This window comes from Dermacentor variabilis, chromosome 5 (genome assembly GCF_050947875.1).
Source record: "Dermacentor variabilis isolate Ectoservices chromosome 5, ASM5094787v1, whole genome shotgun sequence".
NCBI lineage: Eukaryota > Metazoa > Arthropoda > Arachnida > Ixodida > Ixodidae > Dermacentor > Dermacentor variabilis.
In genome coordinates this window covers 18,301,316-18,322,653 of record NC_134572.1, presented here as the reverse complement: position 1 = coordinate 18,322,653, position 21,338 = coordinate 18,301,316, and the positions used below count along the sequence as shown (strand labels likewise).

The following is a 21,338-nucleotide window of genomic DNA, read 5'->3' as shown; positions in this document are numbered from 1 at the left end:
TATTTATTGGGTCTCACTATTTCACAATGTCCTTCATTGAAAATTAAAGTTACTGGAAAGTTCTGGGGACGCAGCTCGTGTGTTTGCTCTTCTACTGTATTAATACGCCCCCATCTGTTTGCGCTTGTTTACATCGGCTTGCACGTGCAACTGGCTCAACAGCTGAAACGAGAAGTTTCATCTTTTTGATATCAATAATTGTACAACCGATCGTTGGTAATGAAGAGCCTCGAGGAGATGCTGCAGACGCACAGAGGCCGGGACGTGCTTATTCGGACTTTGGGTTACGCTTGTCTTTTGAGTAGCGGCCTTACAAGAGGAAGTTTATCAAAAAAGTTGAAAGTCGCAAGCTCGGAGTTTAGCCACTGCCGTGTTGTGTGCAGGCTTCTCGACGACTGGCCAATGTTGCAGTACAGTTTATCTTACGGTATTGGAAAGCATGTAAGTGTGTCTTGTCTATCCCGGCTTGACACGCTTGTGACAGAGCAGGCGCGCGACTTCGGCGGAAGCTTCTGAACGCAGAATTGCGTCCTAGCTAGGTGCTAGATGGGTCGCAGCGCGTACACATGACAGTGCATTTGGTGCTGCCTCTTTGGGAATCGTCGTTACAAATGCTGTCGCAGATGGAAGTACGCCGGCTTGCGCTGTTTCTAATTACGCTATCATTTATTGCGGGGAAACGCGTTTTAGTTATTTTTCCTAGAAAAAGCTTACTGGCACGCAGTGCTAAAGTGTAACAGAATTTGATGATAAATATTATTCAGAAGTGGTGCTAGTCTCATAATTTTTACTGTGTGTACATACATGGTCACATCGCTTCGATTTCGCACCTTCAACATATATTTACTCAGTAAATAATAAGCCGTGAATTCCCAATTAACTTACAATAATTAGCTTGTGATTATCAGACATTTAGTAAGGCCCATCGCCGCTAATAATTTGCTGCCGCAAAATAACAGGAAAACGGAGAAGAAATTTAGTGTTTATATCTTCCTTTAAAATTGTCTTGCTCTTCGCATTTGAAACACCCTGTATATACAGACAGTACGTTTGATCGTCCGCGCAGGGGAGGCTACCTAATAATAATATGAATCCTTATGTTCTAGGAGAACGACACCACACTCCAGATCATGGGTGTCCTGAAGAATATTGCTGACCAAGCGTTTTATCCTATTGAGCACATCTCGTGGTTGTGCAACAACAAAATAATTTTGCTTGATGGCACCCGCTGGGAGACTGCAGGCACAGTGTTGTGGGCCATCTCCCTGTACTGTGGAATTGCAAGGTAGGTGACAACAGCATGCATGACGAAGAACATGGCCAAATGGTTTGGTGATAAGTTGCATTGACTTAATCAGCTGACCTTACTGTGATGATATCTGGCCAAGCATGTCATGTAAACTTACCACGGTGGCTCTTCGGCAGTGGCATTCTTCTCCAGAGCACGAGTTTGTAGATTCGATTCCTGGCTGATGTGACCACATATCAATGGAGATAATAATGCAGAAACACTTGTGTGCTGCACATTGGGTGCATATTAAAGAATCCCAGGTGCAGTGACATAACTAGATAAGCTAGTTGTTACATGATTTGAAAGCAAACATTGCTCAAATGGGACAAAGCAAGAAGAGACAAGACAGTCTGCTGTCTTGTGTCTTCTCGTAGTGTCCCATTTTAGCACTGTTTGCTTCCGAAAACCCCAGATGGTCAGAAATTAATTTAAAGCCCCCCAATACAGCATCTCTCATTACCCGTGTGTCACTTTGGGGTGCGCTAAACCCTATAGATCAAGCACATGCCATTGTAACACCTTTTTTTTGCCTCAATGAATCATGTTACTGTGGTGAAGATTTTTTTTTTGTGTTGTGCAAGCAAGCTGACTGGTAGTTCTTGCGAAGGGTCTATTCAGAAAAGTACATGCAGAATTGTTTAAGCACCTTTTGTGTTATAAAATGAGCTTTGTTGACGGCTTATACTGGCGAATGCATTGTTACCAGGGCTGGATATAATGCTCTGCACGTAGTCATGTATGTGCACTAGCTGGTTGCAGACCGAGAGGTTGTCACGCAGGGAATGATAGGGTAGGTGAATGAACGATAGGGTAGGTGAATGAACGACCCACTGGTGTGTCGTACAGGGAGGGGCAGATGGTTGAAACATGGCTCGACTGCACAGTATCGCAGATTGGCACAGATGGCAATGCAGCCATGGAAGAAGATGCTGGCACTGCTGAAACTGATAGGTAAATAGCCTGTAGAATGGGTTGCGGCAGGGTGTGAAGCAGGTAGAGGTGAAAGGCATGGGAAAAACTTAATGAATGGAGAATCTGGTGCACACAGCTCCATTGGCTGCACTACATGCCACCAAGCTAAATGCAATGAAGGGCTTCTTAATATGTGAAGAACATGTCTACATAACAGTCGGCAGAAATGCTTGTACATTCGCAGATGGTGGGATGCATCTTTTGTAAATTACAAGACTAGAGACGGCTACAAATGAATCTGCAGACAGGTCTTGCTGCTGATGGAATGGCACACTGGGACTTACATTGGATAGTTGCCTGCAAGGTGTTGAGATACGGGATCTCTTTGTATCCTACTGCAACACCAGTGTTGAGATCTGGAGGTTCTGCAATTGCAAAGCTGCCACTGATGTTGTGAACAGCATGAGTCTTCAAACCTTAGGGCTGAGACCAAATTTGCGATTCTGAAGCAGAAGGGAAGACAGAGTCTTGGGAGTTGGCAAAGGAGAAGAGAACTCTATACAAGTGTTTACATATTATTTACCAGTAGCAGATAGCTGTTGAATAGCTTGTTAGAGCCCACCAGACTGACTGGATCAACTGGTGGCGTCTCTCTTCTAACAATGTGCGAATGCCAGTGGTGTAGCCAGAAATTTCGTGTCAAAGGTAGGGGGGGGGGGGCTGATGTTGCAGGTCGGCATTCTCCTTATAGAATATGTCAGTGGATTAAATACGGGAATGATAACTGTATTGCCATTACCAAAGATGCTACAAACGAATTCTTGAACGCTGTGCACTGTCAAGACAAGAAAAGCATGTATTTTTCCATAAAAGAATGTACTCGTATGTCTAAAAAATTGTGCCCAAGATAACTAATATCAGTGCTTCCATATTTTCTGTCTATTTAATAAGTAAAGATAATATCACACGAACTTTAGAACTATATTGAAACCAGCAAAGTAGTGCATGCCGCTGATATGAAAAATGTAAAGGCTATGAAATGAACAACTTGAGGACCAATATTTTAATGAAAGTTTGTCCTTCAAGAACTTTGTTTACATATTCGTATATATGACATGACCAGGGAAAAATCTCAATGATGCTGTCCTCTGTTGCAATGTATTGTACAGGAGCAGCTATCACCGGTCATGTATTTTGAATAATTGCACCGGAATTATAGTCACAACAGAGAGCACATATAAAGAGCAGGAGTTCTGCAAAATATACGAGGGCGAGTCAAATGAAAGTGAGCCAATGCGAATATATGACAAACAGCCAGTTCTATATTAAATAGTAGTCTCCATGAGCACTTAGACATTTGTCCCACTGACTAACGAGTAGTGTGATTCCCGTGTCATAAAACTCCGTGGGTTGCTGCTCCAAAAATTCTGTAACTGACTCTTTCACGTCAATGTCCGACATGAATCTGGTTTCCTTGAGGTGTTCTTTCCAATGCTCCAAAATGTGGAAGTCCCAAGGCGACAGGTCTGGGCTGTATGGCGGATGTTGCAGCGTTTCGATGTTGCAGCAACTTTGCCAGTCTGTGTTAACCACATCAGCGACGTGGGGACGGGCATTGTCATGGAGCAAGATGACCCCATTCCTGAATTTTCTATGTCGTTTGTTCTTGATCGCGACACGCAGCCGATCTGGTGTTTCAAAATATCGGAAATGATTGATAGTCTCTCCAGGTTTAGCAAATTCAAGCAGTAATGGCCCCTGACAATGGAAAAAAAAAAGTGAACATCACCTTTCCGGCGGAAATGACAGCCTTTGCTTTCTTTGGGGGCGGTGAATTGAAATGTTTCCACTGTAAGCTTTGCCGTCGTGTTTCAGGCTGGTAGTAGTGGCACCATGATTCGTTCCCGGTCACAATTTCAGACAAGAAGTGATCACCCTCATTGTGACACCGGATCAGATGAGTCAAGGCAGTGCCGAACTTCTTTGTCTTCTGGCGGTGGTTCAAAATCTTGGGCATCCATTGCACACACAAAAGCCGATGACAGAGATGTTCATGAATTATGGCAGGAAGTGAATCGTGACTGATATTCAGACGCTCTGCCAGTTCATCTATACTTATCCTCCGTTCTTCTCTCATCACCTTATCAACTTCTGCAATTTTGTTAAGGGTGATTTCACGATGGCTTTAGTCTCCTCTTTAATCTTCTTTGCAACTTTCACATCCTTCTTTGAACTGTTTGCTCCAATGCTTCACAGTGGCCAATGAAATGCAATGTTCAACGTACAGGGCAGCCATACGGCGACTCATTTCTTTTTGGGAAACAACTTCAGTTGTCAAAAACCTCACAACACCACGGTGTTTAACTTTTGGAGTGTCCATTATGCCATGCAGCCATGTTCAACCCAATGAATGAGAGGATTAAAAATTTTTATCCTCACACCTGCGTGCCACTTTTCTAAATGAGAGATGCACCTGCGCTACGCACATGCCTCGCACATAAAGAACCGAACCATTATTGCGTGGAGTGGGTTAGCTCATTTTCATTTGACTCGTCCTCGTACATTAGAAATTAGAAGGTACAATGGAATATACAAATGTGAAGATACAGCTTGATGGACGGCAAAAGAGTGTCACTGGAAACAGGGTTCACTGCATGTATACAGAAGACCTCGCAACAAGATATTTAAATATATGCATAAGTCACCAATAAATGTATGTATCTAAGAAAAAGTCACTGTATATAATGCATCAAATGAGGCAAATAAACATGTTGCGGAATCATAGATACAAAGATCACAGTACTCTCTCCCTCCACTCCCCTTGATGTATCGCGCGCAACAAGAGGCGGAGCGCTTCCTCCATGCTTTTCTTCCTTGCGCACACAAGACTGAGCCACCGTCGTCAGCTCACCCATGCCACCCCTTCTCCCCGAGCTTTCACTCGCACATACAGCATGCGGCGTGCATTCACGATGTTATTGCCCTTGGACTTTATGGAACACGAGGGTGACGGCGATGGCAGAAATGCGCCTGGAGTGTCCACATAATTGCTAACCCCTGGCGAGTGCAGATTAAGTTCTCTGTTCGACGCATGTTTACTGGTCCATCTTTGATCATAACAATGCGGGGCGGGTGGTGACACCACTCTGGTGGCATTTGTTTCCTTTTGGAAGCGAGTTGCTTGAACATATTTGAAGTTGGGGCTGAGCGCTGTCTGGGCTGCCTCACCACACTTCGTGGTTGCAAAAGGCTTTTCCGCAGATGTCGATTAGCCTTCCTGAGTAATGCAGGGTAATTTCTCATCACCACAATAATGCGTGGTAAGGGATGTGGCACAAGTTGTGTCGACCAGTCAGCAAGTGACAGGATGTATGACTGCAGGCACTTAAGAGCCAACAGGTTTGGGGACAAGGACACCCTGACAGGCACTACAAGATGCAGCAGGGAAAATATAGTTTTACTGTGTGTACGTGAGTCACTACAACTAGAAGAAGGCAAGTCCACTTGTCGAAATGTTGGCTCCTGCTTTCACCTTGTTCTTGTTTTGCTCATCGTCTACAACTAGGGGTTAGAATTTGTGGAAGGGTCAACTCTCAAGTGAACTTTGCAGACAGGAATTGATAAGGAAATCACGCTAGGCAGACTTAGGAGGAGCAGGAAATCATGACGTGTTCACAATGTAATAACTGTCAGTGTTTATTGTTGGTTGTAAGAAAATCACAGCAGCATCTGGAATGTGGCAAGCCTACCTGTGATATCTAGGGGAGCATGCAAAGAAAGTGTTGTTGCCGACTCAAAGTTTGGTGGAGGCAAGAGTGGGAGTACACTGTCCACTTTTGAAAAAGATAGTATCATGCTTCGTTGTGGGCTAGCACAGCCAAATGGAGTGAATTGTAGGGCTGTGGGCTGGTGGAAAGTATGGTTAGAGGTGACATTTGGCCAGCAGGGCATCAAGAAAGAATGACGAGCTCCAATGGCTGCGTGGTGATACTACTGACTATCTGATAGTCAGCCAACATTGACTGTTTCTAGAAGTGAACATCCATGGCAAGAAAGCATTTCTGATACAAAAGGAAATGCTGGAAAACCATGTAGTTCTTTCTTTTTTTTTTTTTTTTGAGGTTGTGAAGCATAGATACTATATTGTAAATGCGTGTCTTGTAATTAAACTTGTGTTTCTTGTGTTTGGCTTTTCTGTCTAGTGCTCCTCACATATTATGTGCGGCCTGACATCAGGTTATGTAGTTGTCTTCTCTGTGTCTGTAATGCTAACTCTCAGTGCTAAAGTTATCACCAAATTGTTGTAATCTTGAATGTCAGTTCTGATTATGTGCAAGAAGTTGCAGAATGGGTGGGAAGAGCTGTGGGAGGTCCATGGCAGTGTTCTTCTCAGCAGGTGTACTTTTTTGGGGGGGCCCTGTTACTGTTGAAACAGCAGAATTGTACTTTTTGGTGCTAATAATAACTTAAGTGTATGCCCTCATGTGCGAAAGTAATAACACTCCCGTACTCCTCCTCTTCCTTCTCCTCTAGTATTGGTTTCAATTTTTGCATCAGCTAGCAAAGGTGTTGTCATTGTTTCTACCTGAAGATGTTCTTCAGGCAGATGACTGTGCCTTAAACAAGAACTAACGGTAATCGTTTTGTCAAGTAATGCTCAATCTTAACCTGAAAAATTCTTGAGTTTTGTTACTTTTACATGTGAAAGTGTGTTCAGCTTGAGCCTTAAGGTCTGTTTTGGTCCCTTTTGCTCTCTTGTGTTCACTTGTTTTTTGACAGTTTGTAGACAAATGCCCTGTAAGGCATCATCTTAACTGCCTCTCTCACCATTGCAAACAGCCAAGCGCAGCACGTAGACCACACATAAAGTAGCAATCGTGTTTGTAAAGTATCAATCGGCTGCACGGTGCGAAAACAACTGAAATTTCAAACAGAAGCCTGCACCCCCTTGCTCTGGAGGGTGTCCCGCTTCCTAATGGAGAATTTCACGCATAAGGTCATATGCATAAACGCCTCTGTGTAAGACACTGCCTGTAACATCACTGATTATGGCACATGATTTTGGTAAATCATCCAATCTAGAATGTGCAAAGCCACCACTGAAAGTGTGTCACACAGAAAAAAGAAAGTAATAGAGAAAGTGGGGTTAGTGGAGTAAACATGACGCAGTCTCACAGCTTTGGTATGGGAAAATGCAGGAAAGGAACTCTGCTTGCTGACTTTTGTTGAGGCAAAAAGTGTGTGTCAGTGTTGTCATTGAAGCTTGCCTTGTGGCGACTTGGTGACGCAACATTTCAGCGTCACCCATGTTGTGGTAAAACACTCCATAAACTGTGATTTACAGCTTCTGGTGTTTAAACAAAATTTCATATGGGGACATGCAAAGAACAGGACAGCACACACAACCAACAATGTGCTTCACCATATATTGCATTCAGAGGATGCCATGTGAAAATAACTACACAAAAACTGAGAAATGCACTATTCTTAATTTTACATGTTACTTTTTGAGATTTTTGTGCTTGCTGTATATTTATTGTATGTATGAAAACTGTTGTAACCCACTCCTGCCTAAGGTCTGAACCTAGACCAACAGTACTGAAATAAAATTATATGGTCAAGAACCTTGTTCCTTTACTTTCTGCTATTGTGCTTTATGATAAGGGCTTCATACAGACATGGAAGCTGCTCCCAGGTCTCATTGAACAAGTTGTGTTAGTGCAACATGACGCTCTTCCTTCGGATTTGTTTAAACCTTTACCTCCCGAATTATTTTTGAAAGGAAAAAAAAAAAGTAAGATAGTCCCAAATTGTTGATTTTTTTACTGCTCTATTGAATTGCTACATTAAATAAACACAAGAAATACATTTGAAAGAATACTTTTTACTGGAGAACACACGAAATATATTTGTCTAGAGAATGTTGGCTCTTCTATAGGCTGTCGCTGACATGATCTTGTGGGTATTGTTAAAAATGTTTCTACCAAGCCTCTAATAGTATTGTAGCGCTAACCGTGCATAAAGAAGAGAAGTCAATGTATAGACTTGCTCAGATCGTCCTTGATAAGAGAAATTGGGAGTTTTTGCCATGGACGACCCAGAAAAATAAACCAGCTGTCAGTTCGCACATCACCCTGTCTGTCTGTCTGTCTGTCTGTCTGTCTGTCTGTCTGTCTGTCTGTCTGTCTGTCTGTCTGTCTGTCTGTCTGTCTGTCTGTCTGCGTCTGTCTGTGTCTGTCCGTCTGTCTGTCTGTCTGTCTGTCTGTCTGTCTGTCTGTCTGTCTGTCTGTCTGTCTGTCTGTCTGTCTGTCTCCTTTTACCAGCCTTTCGTCAACACTTGGCAGTGTGCTCAGCCATGAAGTTGCACCAACTAGGCCCTGTTGCAGCTTTACTTCTTTTCCTGAGCTTCATAAATGCAAATGCATGAATAAAAAGAAATAATGAACCAGTTAATTGAAGGGCAGACAGGGCAGTTTAGGCAAAAATTGTTTTATTCAGTAATGTGTATGGTGCCACCTGTCTTGTATGATTTTTATGCTGCTACTGAACACATTCTGATCTTAATTCAAGATGGAATTTTTTTTTACACACCTCTGAGATTATGGTTAATCTATCGGTCAACATCTTTCTGGGTAACATTCTCTGACAAAACAATGTTATTTTTACTCAATTAATGTTATAATATATTTTGGTTTGTTTCATTGTCATAGATCGCTTCGAACCATTAACATCCTGCAAAGAAAGCGAGAAAAATTGTCGAGTGTGAAAGGCGACAGTACAAGGTGAGTATAAAAAATTTTCATTTATAATTTTGGTAGCTGTAGCAGCATCTAAGAGTTTCTTTAGCATGAAAAAGGGCACAGTTGTTGGTACTGATAGTAAGTACTAATTTTCTAGCTTGATTTTAGCTTGAGTATATTTCTGAGGGAAACCTACCTTGAAGCACAGCCAAATTCTTGAGAAAATCAAATATTTATAAGAAGTTATGCATTTACTTATTGAATACAAAAACACTGTAGCCTTCACATCGTGAGGGCAAAATGCATGAATACATACAGAAATTAAAGAAGCCCACAGACATGTAGAGCACAATTTTTCATATTTTAGCCATCGGGGTAGCTGCAAGTATTAAAACTTCAGGACATAAACACTTCAAGTTGTCCATCATAGTACACTCCTTCTCGGCTCACTAAAAGCCATAGGAATTCTGCACAAATCTGTCTATTGGAAATAGAGTCGTGGAAGGAAATTTTGTCCACTAAGTGGCAGCAGAATGTTTCTTCAGCAGGGGCAATATCGCCTCATTGTACAGGGAGTTTTGCAGTTTAAGAAAAGTTTCATCTTTGAGAGCCGAGTCTTAGCCAGTGCCTTACCAAAGCGGTCCCTTATTGAGCAAGCTAAACTTGAGGCTAGCGCTGTTAGCATAAAAATGAAAAAAATTGTTAGGCCTAAAGGCTGCAGGTTGGAACAGGGATAATTTAACTTAATCTCACCAAGCATATCCAAATTAGTATTGTAGAAATCAGCAAGGCTTGTGTTTCTTGTCATATGTTTCCAATTTCTATCTGGTATGTCTCTCAGATTATCTGCAGATTGACAGAGCTACACATTAGATTATGAGCAGATTTACTGTGATGTTTTCCAAGTCCGTAAGGTTCAGACCTCCATTGTCAGTGCGAAATGCATGGCAAATTGTCATAACTTTCAGTGTCACTAGTGCTATTTATGTGCAGAAGTTTGTGGTAGAATTATGCGAGAAAACACTTTTCTAAGAGTTAGCACTGCTTGATGTAAACACAATAATTTTAAGCAGTGACCATTTTATGATGGCCTATGACCCTGAAATTGCAGCTCAATGGCGAAGTGAAAGAATTAAAGTAGGAAAACAACTCTCCAGTGTCTTAGGCATCTACAAGGCCATGACTGTGATAAGCACTCAGTGTGGCATGAAATTGATGCCAGAAACCATTGGATATGGGCATAAGCAGAAAAGAAGCTGAGTGTTGTTCATGTACCAGATAGATAGATAGCCTTTATCCAGCAGTGGAAGTCCACCTAAGAAACAGCTTGAGTTTGATGACATATTGCAAGGTACTGCCAGCGATTGTATGGTGCCCCCTGGCCGCGAACAACTCCTTGTAGTTAACTCTGACATCACCGATGGTGACATTTTAGTTGTACCATCAGCCCGTTGCTTATTCAAAGGGATTGCTCTGGCACCCAGCTTTGTTCGCTTCACCAACGGCATGGCCACTTTGGCTGTACTCAACACAACAAATGAGCCAGTTCTACTTTCTAAAGGCGCCATTCTCACGTGCGTCTTGGACACTCAGCCTGTCTCTGTACTTACCTCAACTACTGCTGTTTCACAACCACCCACAGCTATAGATCCGGTCCCTGCTTCTGTTCTCGCTAGTACCATCAGCTCCGATCTAACGCCACAGCAGATGGTGAAGTTACTGGCATTGTTATCGCAGCCTAAGGACTCCTTCGATGTCCACTCTCCTCTTCAGGGACAGACTTCTGCGACGGCTCATTGCATACACACAGATGGAACTTCCATCATGCGCCGGCTGCCATATCGCTTTTCTTCTGCTGAACACCAGATCGTCGATACCCACGTTGTCGACATGCTGAAACGTAGCATAATCCGCCCATCCTCAAGCCCTTGGTCGTTGCCTGTCGTTTGGGTGCGTAAAAAAAACGGCTCTGCGATTTTGCATAGACTATCGTGCATTGAACAAAATAACCTGCAAAGATGTATATCCACTGCCCCAAATCGATGGTGCGTTAGATTCATTACAAGGCGCGGAGTATTTCTCCAGCCTTGATCTACGCTCCAGATACTGGCAGATCCCCATGCACGAAGCAGACAAGAAAACCACCTTTGCCACACCCGATGGACTTTACAAATTTAACGTAATGCCTTTCGGCCTGTGTAATGCTCTCGCCACATTTGAACAGATGATTGACACCGTACTACGGGGCCTAAAGTGGAAGACTTGCTTATGCTACCTTGACGACATCATCATATTTTCGTTGACCTTCCATCAGCATACGAAGCACCTCGATGAATTCCTGACATGTCTCTCAGCTGCTGGCCTTGAGCTGAATACAAAAAAGTGCCACTTCGCCAGCAAAACCATTAAAGTACTCGGACATTTTGTCAGCAAGGAGGGCCTTCGACCCGACCCCGATAAAATTACCGCTGTCCACCGCTTCCCCAGGCCCCAGGTGCCAAAGACTTGCGTAGCTTCCTTGGCCTAGCTCCCTATTTCCGGCGCTTCATACGTAACTTTGCCACCATTGCGGCGCCGCTCCATCAACTCCTTCCTTCTGGAGCTCCCTATGTATGGTCGGACGAATGCCAAACTGCTTTTCACGCCCTCAAGCGTGCCCTCACATCCGAACCTGTGCCTTGTCATTTCGACAACACCCCACCCACTCTTCTACATACTGACACCAGCGGCCATGGTATCGGCGCTGTTCTTCTGCATCGTCAGCAAAATTCTGAAGAATGTGTTGTTGCATATGCAAGTCGCACGCTAACAGCTGCAGAGAAAAATTATTCGATTACCGAGCAAGAGTGTCTCGCCGTTGTTTGGTCCATTAAAAAATTTCGGCCTTATCTGCATGGCTGCCACTTTACGGTCGTTACTGATCACCACGCCTTGTGCTGGTTGGCGATGCTAAAGAATTTAATGGGACGTCTCGGCCGTTGGATACTTCGTTTACAAGAATACGACTTCAACGTCACCTACAAGTCTGGAAAGAAACACCAGGATGCCGATGCTCTCTCTCGTTGTTCCCTACCACCGTCTTCAAACGCTGCTTGCTTACCACCTTCCGTGAGGAAACCGCAGGGCGCATCGCCGTTGCCTGCATTCCCTTCGCTCGCAGCTCTTGACCGGCTCCCATCCAGCCTTTCTCATACGTTTGCCTCTAGCCAACGTAATGACTCCTACTGCCACTCCATTATGGAACGTATTCGCGGATTATCTCGCACACCTAACGCTCGGCTCCGTCGGCAGTTGAAGAACTTCAAGATCAAAAATTCGGTATTTTACTGGTACGTGTTTCATGCCGAAGGACATCGTTGGGTTTATATCATTTCCAAATCACTTCGGGCACAGGTACTGGAGACCTTTCACGATGATCCCACTGCCGGTCACTTTGGTTTCCATAAAACATATGAGCAAATTCGCAGCCGCTTCTCTTGGCCTGGATTTGCAACCAGCGTAGTGAAATACGTGGCTTCCTGTTCATTCTGCCAACGCTGCAAACGACTGACCTCACCTCCGGCTGGACTGCTCCAACCTGTCCCGTGTCCTGACGCTCCTTTCACATTCTTTGGTATTGACCTCTATGGTCCGCTGCCCTTAACCACTGGCGGTAAACGATGGATCGTCACAGCTGTAGACCACTTGACATGGTACTCTGAAACAGCCGCACTATCTTTGGTATCCGCAGAGGAGGTTGCAGCCTTTTTCTTGAAAGCCATCTTTTTACGGCATGGAGCCCCACATATCCTTTTGAGTGACTGCGGCACGACCTTTCTCTCTAACCTTCTCGACGATGTTCTCCGTGCGTCCAATACCATCCATAAAATGACTTCTAGCTACCACCCTCAAACTAATGGTTTCACAGAATGCTTTCATCGCACACTGTCCGACATGATATCGATGTACATCGACCCTGACCACACCAATTGGGATGTCATTCTACCATTCGTCACTTTCGCATACAACACGGCCGTCCAACGAACTATGGGGTACTCGCCCTTTTTCCTTGTGTATGGTCACCAACCGATCACTATCCTCGACGTTTCTTTCTTCGGTGTCCGTGTACCCTCGTCCACATCAGTGTGTGAGCAGTTCGTTTCGCGCATTGCCCGGTGTTGCCAACGTGCCTGCCTCAACACCGACGCCAGTCAACAAGACCGCAAAACTCACTGTGATGCATCCCACCGTGTCGTTTCCTTCCACCCTGGAGACGAAGTGTTACTGTGGACCCCAGTTCGTGCTCCTGGATTGTGCGAGAAATTTCAGTCCCGTTTTATCGGGCCCTACATTGTTCGGAAACAGACTTCGCCAGTTAACTATCGTGTCATTCCAGTTGTTCCGCCTTTGGACGGCCATTGCTGTGCCACGGAGATTGTGCATGTTTCACGTTTAAAGCCTTTCACACGGCATTTCCCACCATAACCAGCGGCCAGGTTGGCCGCGTCCACGCACAGGGGAAATTGTGTGAGCATTATATTACCCCTTCATCTTCTTCATCTGTATATATTCATCATCATGGCCAGTGTCATCGTCTTCAGTGCGCGACTTGCGAAATAAACTGTTGAGGCTTAACAGCTGTCTCGCAGTATAAACAGTTGACAATAAGAACTAATGTGTAAAGGTATTGTCACTAGAAGCTTGTTGGGTCTGAGGAGGGTATTAAAAAAAAAAACTGACTAAATATCCAAAGCTACAGTTTTTGCACACATTGAATGAAAAAGGTACTTTTTATGAACATTATGGCGTCAATTATTTAATTCTTATGTTATGCTGCGAGTAGGTTGAACCTTACTTGGCGTTACTTGGCAGTTTTTAATATTTCTAGTCATTGGTTACCAACAGTTTTTGTGCTCTCCTTCAGATGCTGTGTTACCCACTGTAGTAGCTGTGGAATTCTGCTGATTAGTAAGATATTGCAGGTTTGAATCCAAGTTGCTGTGTTCACATTTCAACAGTTGCAGAATGGACAAATGTTTGTCTATGTTGTGTGCATGTTAAAGAACCCCCTGCAGTTAATCCAGAGCCCTTACTGTGGCACCTCTTATAGCCCCTATGTTGCTTTGGGATGTCAAACATCACCAGTAAGCTTTCAGATGCCGAGCTGCTTTTCATCACCAGAAGGAACTCAGCAATCTTCATAGGCTAAGTGACTGCACTGTTGGCAGCTGCCTTTCAGAACTGGGTTCGTCTAACGTAGTGATTCCTTATGTGAGATCCTATGTGACTCTTACCATCCATTGTGCATGACTGGCTGATCCTTTGATAACGTACGAAATGCCGCTCTGGCCACTGATGCCCAATGGAATATAACTGGTACATTATCTCAGCTACGATCGCCCCATTTTCAGCTGTCTGTCTGTTTGTGTGGTTACCGGAAGACGGGGTGCTCACAGTTGCTTGTTTTTCCAGAGCTGAATGTGATCTCCTTGCTAAGGAGCAGCTGGGCCACATGTTGGGTGTCCTGCGAAATGTAGCTGATCTTGTCAATGCCATCAGCTGGCTGCCATGGCAGTTCCTCTGGGCAGGCAAGCTGAAGCCCTGGCACAATGGGCTGCTAGGACTACTCTCTTCTTTTGTTTCCCTGGCCTCCCAGTTGCTACTCTGACATGCTGTTGTGAGGTTCTTGTGATGTGCATGCACCAGGTTGTTGGGTCCAAAGAAGGGTGTTCAAAATGGGACCCCACTGCTTTTAAAGGGGCCCTGAATATAAACACTCAATCAGTTTGGACCGATGAAGTATTCTTTCAAAATGTTATTTTCGTTAAATCTGTAATAGGAGGTTAATTACCTCATGGAAAATGAAAGCAAAACATTAATCTTTTTCAAGTACGTAAGCATTTCTAGGCCTACCCAACAAGGAAACCTGTCCGTCACGTAAGATGAATCACTATAAAGAAAATAAAGTATAAAACATTGTTTCTATGAAGGCTTTGTTCAACTAAAGCCATCTCTAGAACCATGTGTAGAGCCAACTTGGTTCATTGTATATATCAGGAAAATTCAGATTGTGCAAAAATTGAATGCCAAACGCGCCATATCCCCATTGCATTTCGGTTGCACGATGCGCCTTCCATTGGGGCATTCTGTCACTGTCCAAAATGCCACCGATCTATGAGGGCTGATGCTCTTCACACCACGTAACACAGACAGATTAGCAGTCCATGACTTGATAAGGATGATAGGGAGTCATGAGGGGTTATATGGGTTTCATCATGGTTGATAATGGTTTGATGCAGATGAATAAGGTACTAAAGAGTGAAAGGGCTTATAGTGGTTGGTTCAATTCAGATAATGTTAATAAGCACTGATAATGGTTGATAAGGGCCAGATCAAGTTTGATGATAAGGACCAATAATGGTTAATAAGGCTCAGATCATGTCTTATAAGGTTGATAAGGACAGGTAAGGCATAGACAACTCCCACAGGTGTTTCTGCATGAATTTTTTAAAATTTTGTGCTGAAGTGTTGATGCTGATATGTCAATGTGTCATCACGGATTTCAAAGTATTTTCTTGTAATTAGACTGTACTTGTAGCAGTAAATGTTCTCAAAACTTACCAAGTTCAGTCTTTGGCTCCCTAGCTTAGAAGACAATATAGTTAACCTTTTCCCTCCAGAGGATGAGCCAGGCTAGTCATTAAAATTTGTACCACTCCTACTGCGGACAAGTTGGACTCGTCCATACGGAAACCTACAGGCACAGGTTTGGCTTCACTATGCATGTCAGTTCGGGTATACTTTATACAGACATTCATCAAAGTCTGTTATAGTGCAGAGAAATGTTTTCTCAGCTAAACTTAGTTTTGAAGCTCTGCAGTGAAGTTTTTATTGATACTGGGGTTAAGCAGACTCTCAGCTTTTTCTTGTGTGTGATATATATTTTTAAAGCCCTGTTCTGGAACAAAGATATTCAGTAGTATTTTGGGGCTGTTTCTTGCATGTATGTTTGTTTGAACAAATAAAAGCAATTGGTATATTTAGGTCGTTCTTGCTGAGAACACTTGGTAGTGAAAGGGTCAACCTTTAGTGGTAAAAAGTTAGCAAGGTGCATGCAGATGCCGTCAAAATCAATGACGTCATGGTGATCTAGTGCGGGAACTTTGCACGTGGTGGGCGCCATCTGTCTTTAGTTCTTGAGTCTCCTGTCTTATCAAGCCTCCTTCCACACGAAGTGTAGCTTTTTTTGGTATTGTAGAAGCATAGTTTACTAGTATAGCCTAACTTATTTTTCTTTTTATTGTCCCTTTAATCTGATTGACAACCTACTACAACCTATGACCATTTATAGTCTCCAGAATGCAACAAAAAACCAACTGTTACTCATTGATAATGGGCTGATAATCCCTTTCAGCTGGCTAACTAGGTTTACATGGAAAACTTGCTTTTAAGTCCCGTCACCATTTCACATTGCAAACTTTTGTTGTGCACTGGAAGTTGTAAAGCACTCAATGACAAACTGTCTGCTGTGATAATTTTGTATTAAAAATGGTTTAGAAATGTAGCAAACTTAAGCAAATGAAATGTTGTAAGGGGTGATTTGAGGAGGCAAACGGCTGTCTATGTAGCAGGAATTTTTCCATTGCCTTGGTCAGTGTTCACAAACAAAATTCCTCTCGTGCTTTCTCACCCATCAGAGCCAAGTGCCCCTTTCTTGTTTATGTCACAAGCATATTTGTTTTCTTCTTCCTTTCTTTTTCTTTCTGCCCCTTCTCCTGCATGGTGCATTTGTAGTGGTAGTTTTGTAGCATCTCACAAGAGCCCCCGTGTTGTTTGGGTTGTTACTGGCTATTTATACGCTGTTTATGACTATTTAGACATATTTTTCACTGCATGATTTATGCACCATGCTTGTTTGTTTGCAATGCCCACACCTGGTGTGGGGCTGTTTAAGAGAAGGAAGCTGCACTTCATTTATGTAATTTCAACTGGAATATTAGCTACCCACATGTGCTTTTTAAAAAAACCTTTGCTGGCACATTCCTTTCTCTTAATGCGCACTTCTTATGTGCTTGGTTTCATTTTCTTGTGCAAAATGGTGTAAAAGTCCTGAGGCGAGTGTGATTTAAGTTAGCACTTTTATCAGCCTTAACAACCGGTTTCCTTTGAGCACATCATTAGCTATAAATGTCCAATTGACATTGGCAGCTTAACATTGATAATTAGAAAATTAATTAGCACATGTTAGTTAAAGCTGTCAGAGTTTTCTCTTGTTTTCCACTACTATGAACCTTTGCCAGCAAAAGTTATCATTGTGTCTAAATTGCTTGTGTTTAATAATTATAGACAGTAATGTCTGAAACATCTTGTACACTCCTTACTTAAGTTTACTTGTTGCTGTTTTGCAGTGACTCTTGCCACATTTTAAATTCTTACACTTACTTTTGTATTAGGCAAATACACACATTGGCCTCATGTACGTGGTGACAGCACAGTACCAGTGACACTTTCTGTGCATTTTTTGATAGTCACCACTCTTAGTGTTTTAGTGGCACAGCAATGTTGATTCACAGTGAGAGAGGCTGGTTGGCACTTATAGCCATACTGAAGGGTTCATGTTATGCATTCGGCAATTAGAGACACTATGAGAGCTCCAGAGAGCTTGCATCTCTGTGCGGGCAAGCAGATGAAGCCCCCTTGCAGTGTCCATCTTCGCCAAAAGAATAGGCAGTGTCTTCATGGGCAGACAAATGCTTGTCCTTACCGTATTGGAATGGCCGATAGTTCAGTCGAGTACCTGTTAGGTACCTGTCATTGCACAACATCCACTGCCTCTCTCCATACAACTTTAAGCTACCTGGACTTCCAACCATTTTCCAAGTCAGAAATACTGTGGCTGCAACTGTTGTTGGTACAAAATGCTTTCTGCACACTAGCGCATTTCTTGAAGTGCAGTGGCCTGAGTGACCATTCATAGTCCTCCTGTGCATACGCCTGCATGTGCACAGTATCTCCCTCTCCCTCTTTCCATTCTCCCATTTTCTTACCCTCAGCGTAAGGTATCAAACCAGGTGGTTGTCTGGTCGGCCTCTATTCCTTTCCTGTCCTTGACTTCTTTCTTTCAATAAGCACAGTGATAAAGTGAGATGCAGCAGGTTGCACTTACCAGGTTTTGGTGGGAACTGTTATGTAAGTAGTCGCTGATAAAGACTGACAACCCTTCATATGAACAAAGCAGTCATAAAAACACACTGAGTAGCTTTTGTATGAAGCGAATGCTAACAAACGAAAAGTGAATCTTTGAAAATAAACTGAAAAAAGGAGCGCCAATTCACAAAGGGCTGAATGATGGTTGTGTCACTCTTAACTCACTTGGCTGCATGAATTTGTTCTGTAATGTTTGAACTGTGTGATGACTACTTTGTGTGGTGTTTAAGTCTTACTTAGCAATGTTTACTTACGACATGATAACTACTGGTGTGGGAATGTTACAAGTTTATTTGCACTGCTATAACACATAGAACTTTTGATGAAGTTGAGTGTAAAAGTGTTTTTTTTTTGCTTAAAACACGAACGAACCTTGTATAATGAACATGGATATAATGAAGTAAATCAGAAATGCTTATTGCCGGTATCAGCATGTAATGAATATATGCTTATGATGAATTTAGGATATATCTAACAGCATTGTTTTGTGTTGGGTACCTCTTTGTTAAATGAGGTTCGATTGCGCAGCTTTAAAAATTCTGCATAGTGGTAGAAACTGCAGATGACAAAGTAGCGTGATAATTCTGATGTGAAAGTGTATTCTCTGATCCAGAGAATATGTGAGCTTTTGTGCTTTATGTCATGTAGTCTATGGCATTTTTGAAAGTGTATTTTTAGAATTTAGCCTTCAGAATATCAATTCTGTTGTGCAAATAAAGGGCCCCTGAAACCGTTTGGACAAATTTTGTACAGCTAAAGTTAATCATTCACACCACAATTTGTGTGAAACGTCTCATATTAAGAGAGCTACGGATGATTACAAGTTACCCTCCTCACATTCATGCATTTTCTCCTTAACTTGTTCGCTGAGTGATCGGGGCTAAGCTCCGCCTTCACTGGCTCTACGTCATGATGGCACGTCGTGTCGTCGACTTCCGGTTCTCTAAGAATTCGCGCGTGAAGCCTCTCCAAACCCTCTGCCAGCTGCTTAGCAGTTGACCCCAAGTGAGAGCTATCGAAGCAGCGTGCGTTGCGAGCATTCTGTCGAAACGCTGAACGTGTCTGGTATTCCGGTAACCACAGGCAAGCTGGGCATTTCGGCAGATGGCTGGAGGCATAAACTCAAGCTGATGAAGGAAATTTAGCGTAGATATACGTGAGCGGCCTGATCGGTCTGCACAGTCCAACCACTTGTTGGCACAGAGCTTAACCAGCCAAACAAAGTGCTAATATTGCTCTAACCAAGTGTAAAACATTTTAAACATTTACAAAAACAACATGTTGATGATTACACTCCTGTGAAAAGTTTACGCCAGCAGCAAAGAAGAATACATTTCGTTACTGCTACTGTGTATGGCTGAGCTCTGTGCCACCAGGTGGCTGCACCGTGCAGACCATTCACATTTGCGCTTCTGCTCATCCCGTTAAACAGCACAGTAAGGCGGCCAGGCCCTGTCCCCTGGCGCTTGCGTTTGCCCTAATACTGGACTTGCGAAACGCTATTGCGTTAGTAAACTTCCGGTGTAAAGTGATGGCCGCAAATGCGAAAATCCTGGCGTCGATCGGATAGCGGCAGTCCGATGCACTGCAGCGAATTTGCTCGTCTGCTACCTTGCAGAGGAACACAATGTCGCAGCTTGACATATTGCCACTCGCTACGTTTGCAGTCCACAATGCAACAAAATCGAATCATAGTGCTCGCGAAAAGACTGAGGCTGGCTCTGACCGCGGAGCTCTCTTTAAAATAGAGTATGTCGTAAAACAAGCAGACGATGCTTGCTGGGTGCCGATGCTTGCTGGGTGCTTAAGTATAGTGAGAAATTATTGTTGTGCATTCTCTTTCTGTTACCTTCTTTTTATAGAAACAAGTTAACTAACATTCCGACTATTACGAACATAATTTGTTCATCATAATGGTGGAAAAATTATCGATGACACGCCCTGGGCAGCCACTCGTTTAGCTGGCCCTACTGACGTCATTTGGGCGATTTACGTCATATGGGTAGGGGCGGCTGAAAGTTACGCCGAGCAGTGTGCTGCGATCAGCAGTGATGTACACTTTTAAAACCTTGTAATAAATTGCACGCTTTACTTGGAGCACTCAGATGCGCTAATTAATGATCAGAAGGACCTACTCTAACGACTCAGCACGTTTGTACAAAATTGTCAAAATCGTTTCAGGCTCCCTTTAATGCTTTGAGACCAAAAGCACATGCTGCTTAAAAAACATCCTTCATAATATGTTTGTATTGTACCTGCAAGTTTGAATTTAATATTTAGGAGCCCACAATGTGAGAAACTGGTGCAGTGTGTGGTATTTGTGACTCGTCATTCAATGATGGCTACAATTTGCCAAACCCCGGCCTCGGAGATGACATTGCATTTTTGGTGCATTGGTGCATTCATGAAAATCTATATATTGTTGATTCTTTGTTGAAAGTGCAATAAACTTCAAGTTTATTTGTGCAATGCAGCCCAATATGCTACAGTTCAGTGTCTTTTTCTTCTGTGGTATGTGTTGAAGGGACACTAAAGAGGAGTATTCAGTTAACTGTATTCTTCTTCTTATTATTATTATTGTTATGCAGTAGCCATAAAACTACTCTCATCATTGTGAGAATTCAGAAAATATGAGAATGCAAGGAAACAGCTGGTTATCACTTGCTTGAAGTTATTATAAATTTTAACAGCATCTAGTTATGTCTAGTTAATTGTTTAATGCCAAAGAAGGAAAACATTGCATTATAAAAGAACCAAGAATTCAAGCTAGCAAATTTCGAGAACTTTTCCTGTGCCATAATGATTGAAATACAAAAATATACATTAAAATGCTGGAGGTCCCACTAATCTAACTGGCACGGAGGTTTCACTGTGAAATAATGAAAACATACTCAACTTTGTCTTTTATTTTCTTCACTAGTCATCAACATTTTTCAATTATGTTAATGAACGTTGAGTTTTCAAAGAATAATTTACCAATCTAAGCTTTTTTAATGTTACTCTGTATTGTCCCATTAATGACTACAGACTTCTTGCTGCCCACTTATGTGACTGTTATGCAGCAGATACTTTCATTCACAGGATGCTCGAATGTGTAAAATAAACCAAGCACTGCTGTGTGGATGTGCAGTGCACAAAATGCAGTGTACAATGCCTGGGACTTAGAGTGTGCATACTACTGTTATAAGGATGATTATAATTGCCTTAGC

At 42.9% G+C, this 21,338-nt stretch overlaps 1 protein-coding gene across 1 annotated transcript; it reads left to right on the top strand.

Annotated features, from left to right (window-relative positions):
* Positions 1-17: 17 nt before the first annotated feature.
* LOC142582326 (peroxisomal membrane protein 11C-like) lies at positions 18-20,617 on the top strand. Its single transcript, XM_075691897.1, has 4 exons — positions 18-441; positions 1,107-1,285; positions 8,914-8,985; positions 14,395-20,617. Exons 1-4 carry the CDS (start codon positions 220-222, stop codon positions 14,588-14,590), a joined length of 669 nt encoding a protein of 222 aa, XP_075548012.1. The 5' UTR covers positions 18-219; the 3' UTR covers positions 14,591-20,617.
* Positions 20,618-21,338: the final 721 nt, after the last annotated feature.

Bases quoted from the DNA above. Each gene is read 5' to 3' on its own strand.
- LOC142582326 (XM_075691897.1), top strand. From the start codon at position 220: ATGAAGAGCCTCGAGGAGATGCTGCAGACGCACAGAGGCCGGGACGTG. The intron at 442-1,106 runs GTAAGTGTGTCT...CTTATGTTCTAG, and splicing joins CTTACGGTATTGGAAAGCAT to GAGAACGACACCACACTCCA. The intron at 8,986-14,394 runs GTGAGTATAAAA...TTGTTTTTCCAG, and splicing joins GTGAAAGGCGACAGTACAAG to AGCTGAATGTGATCTCCTTG.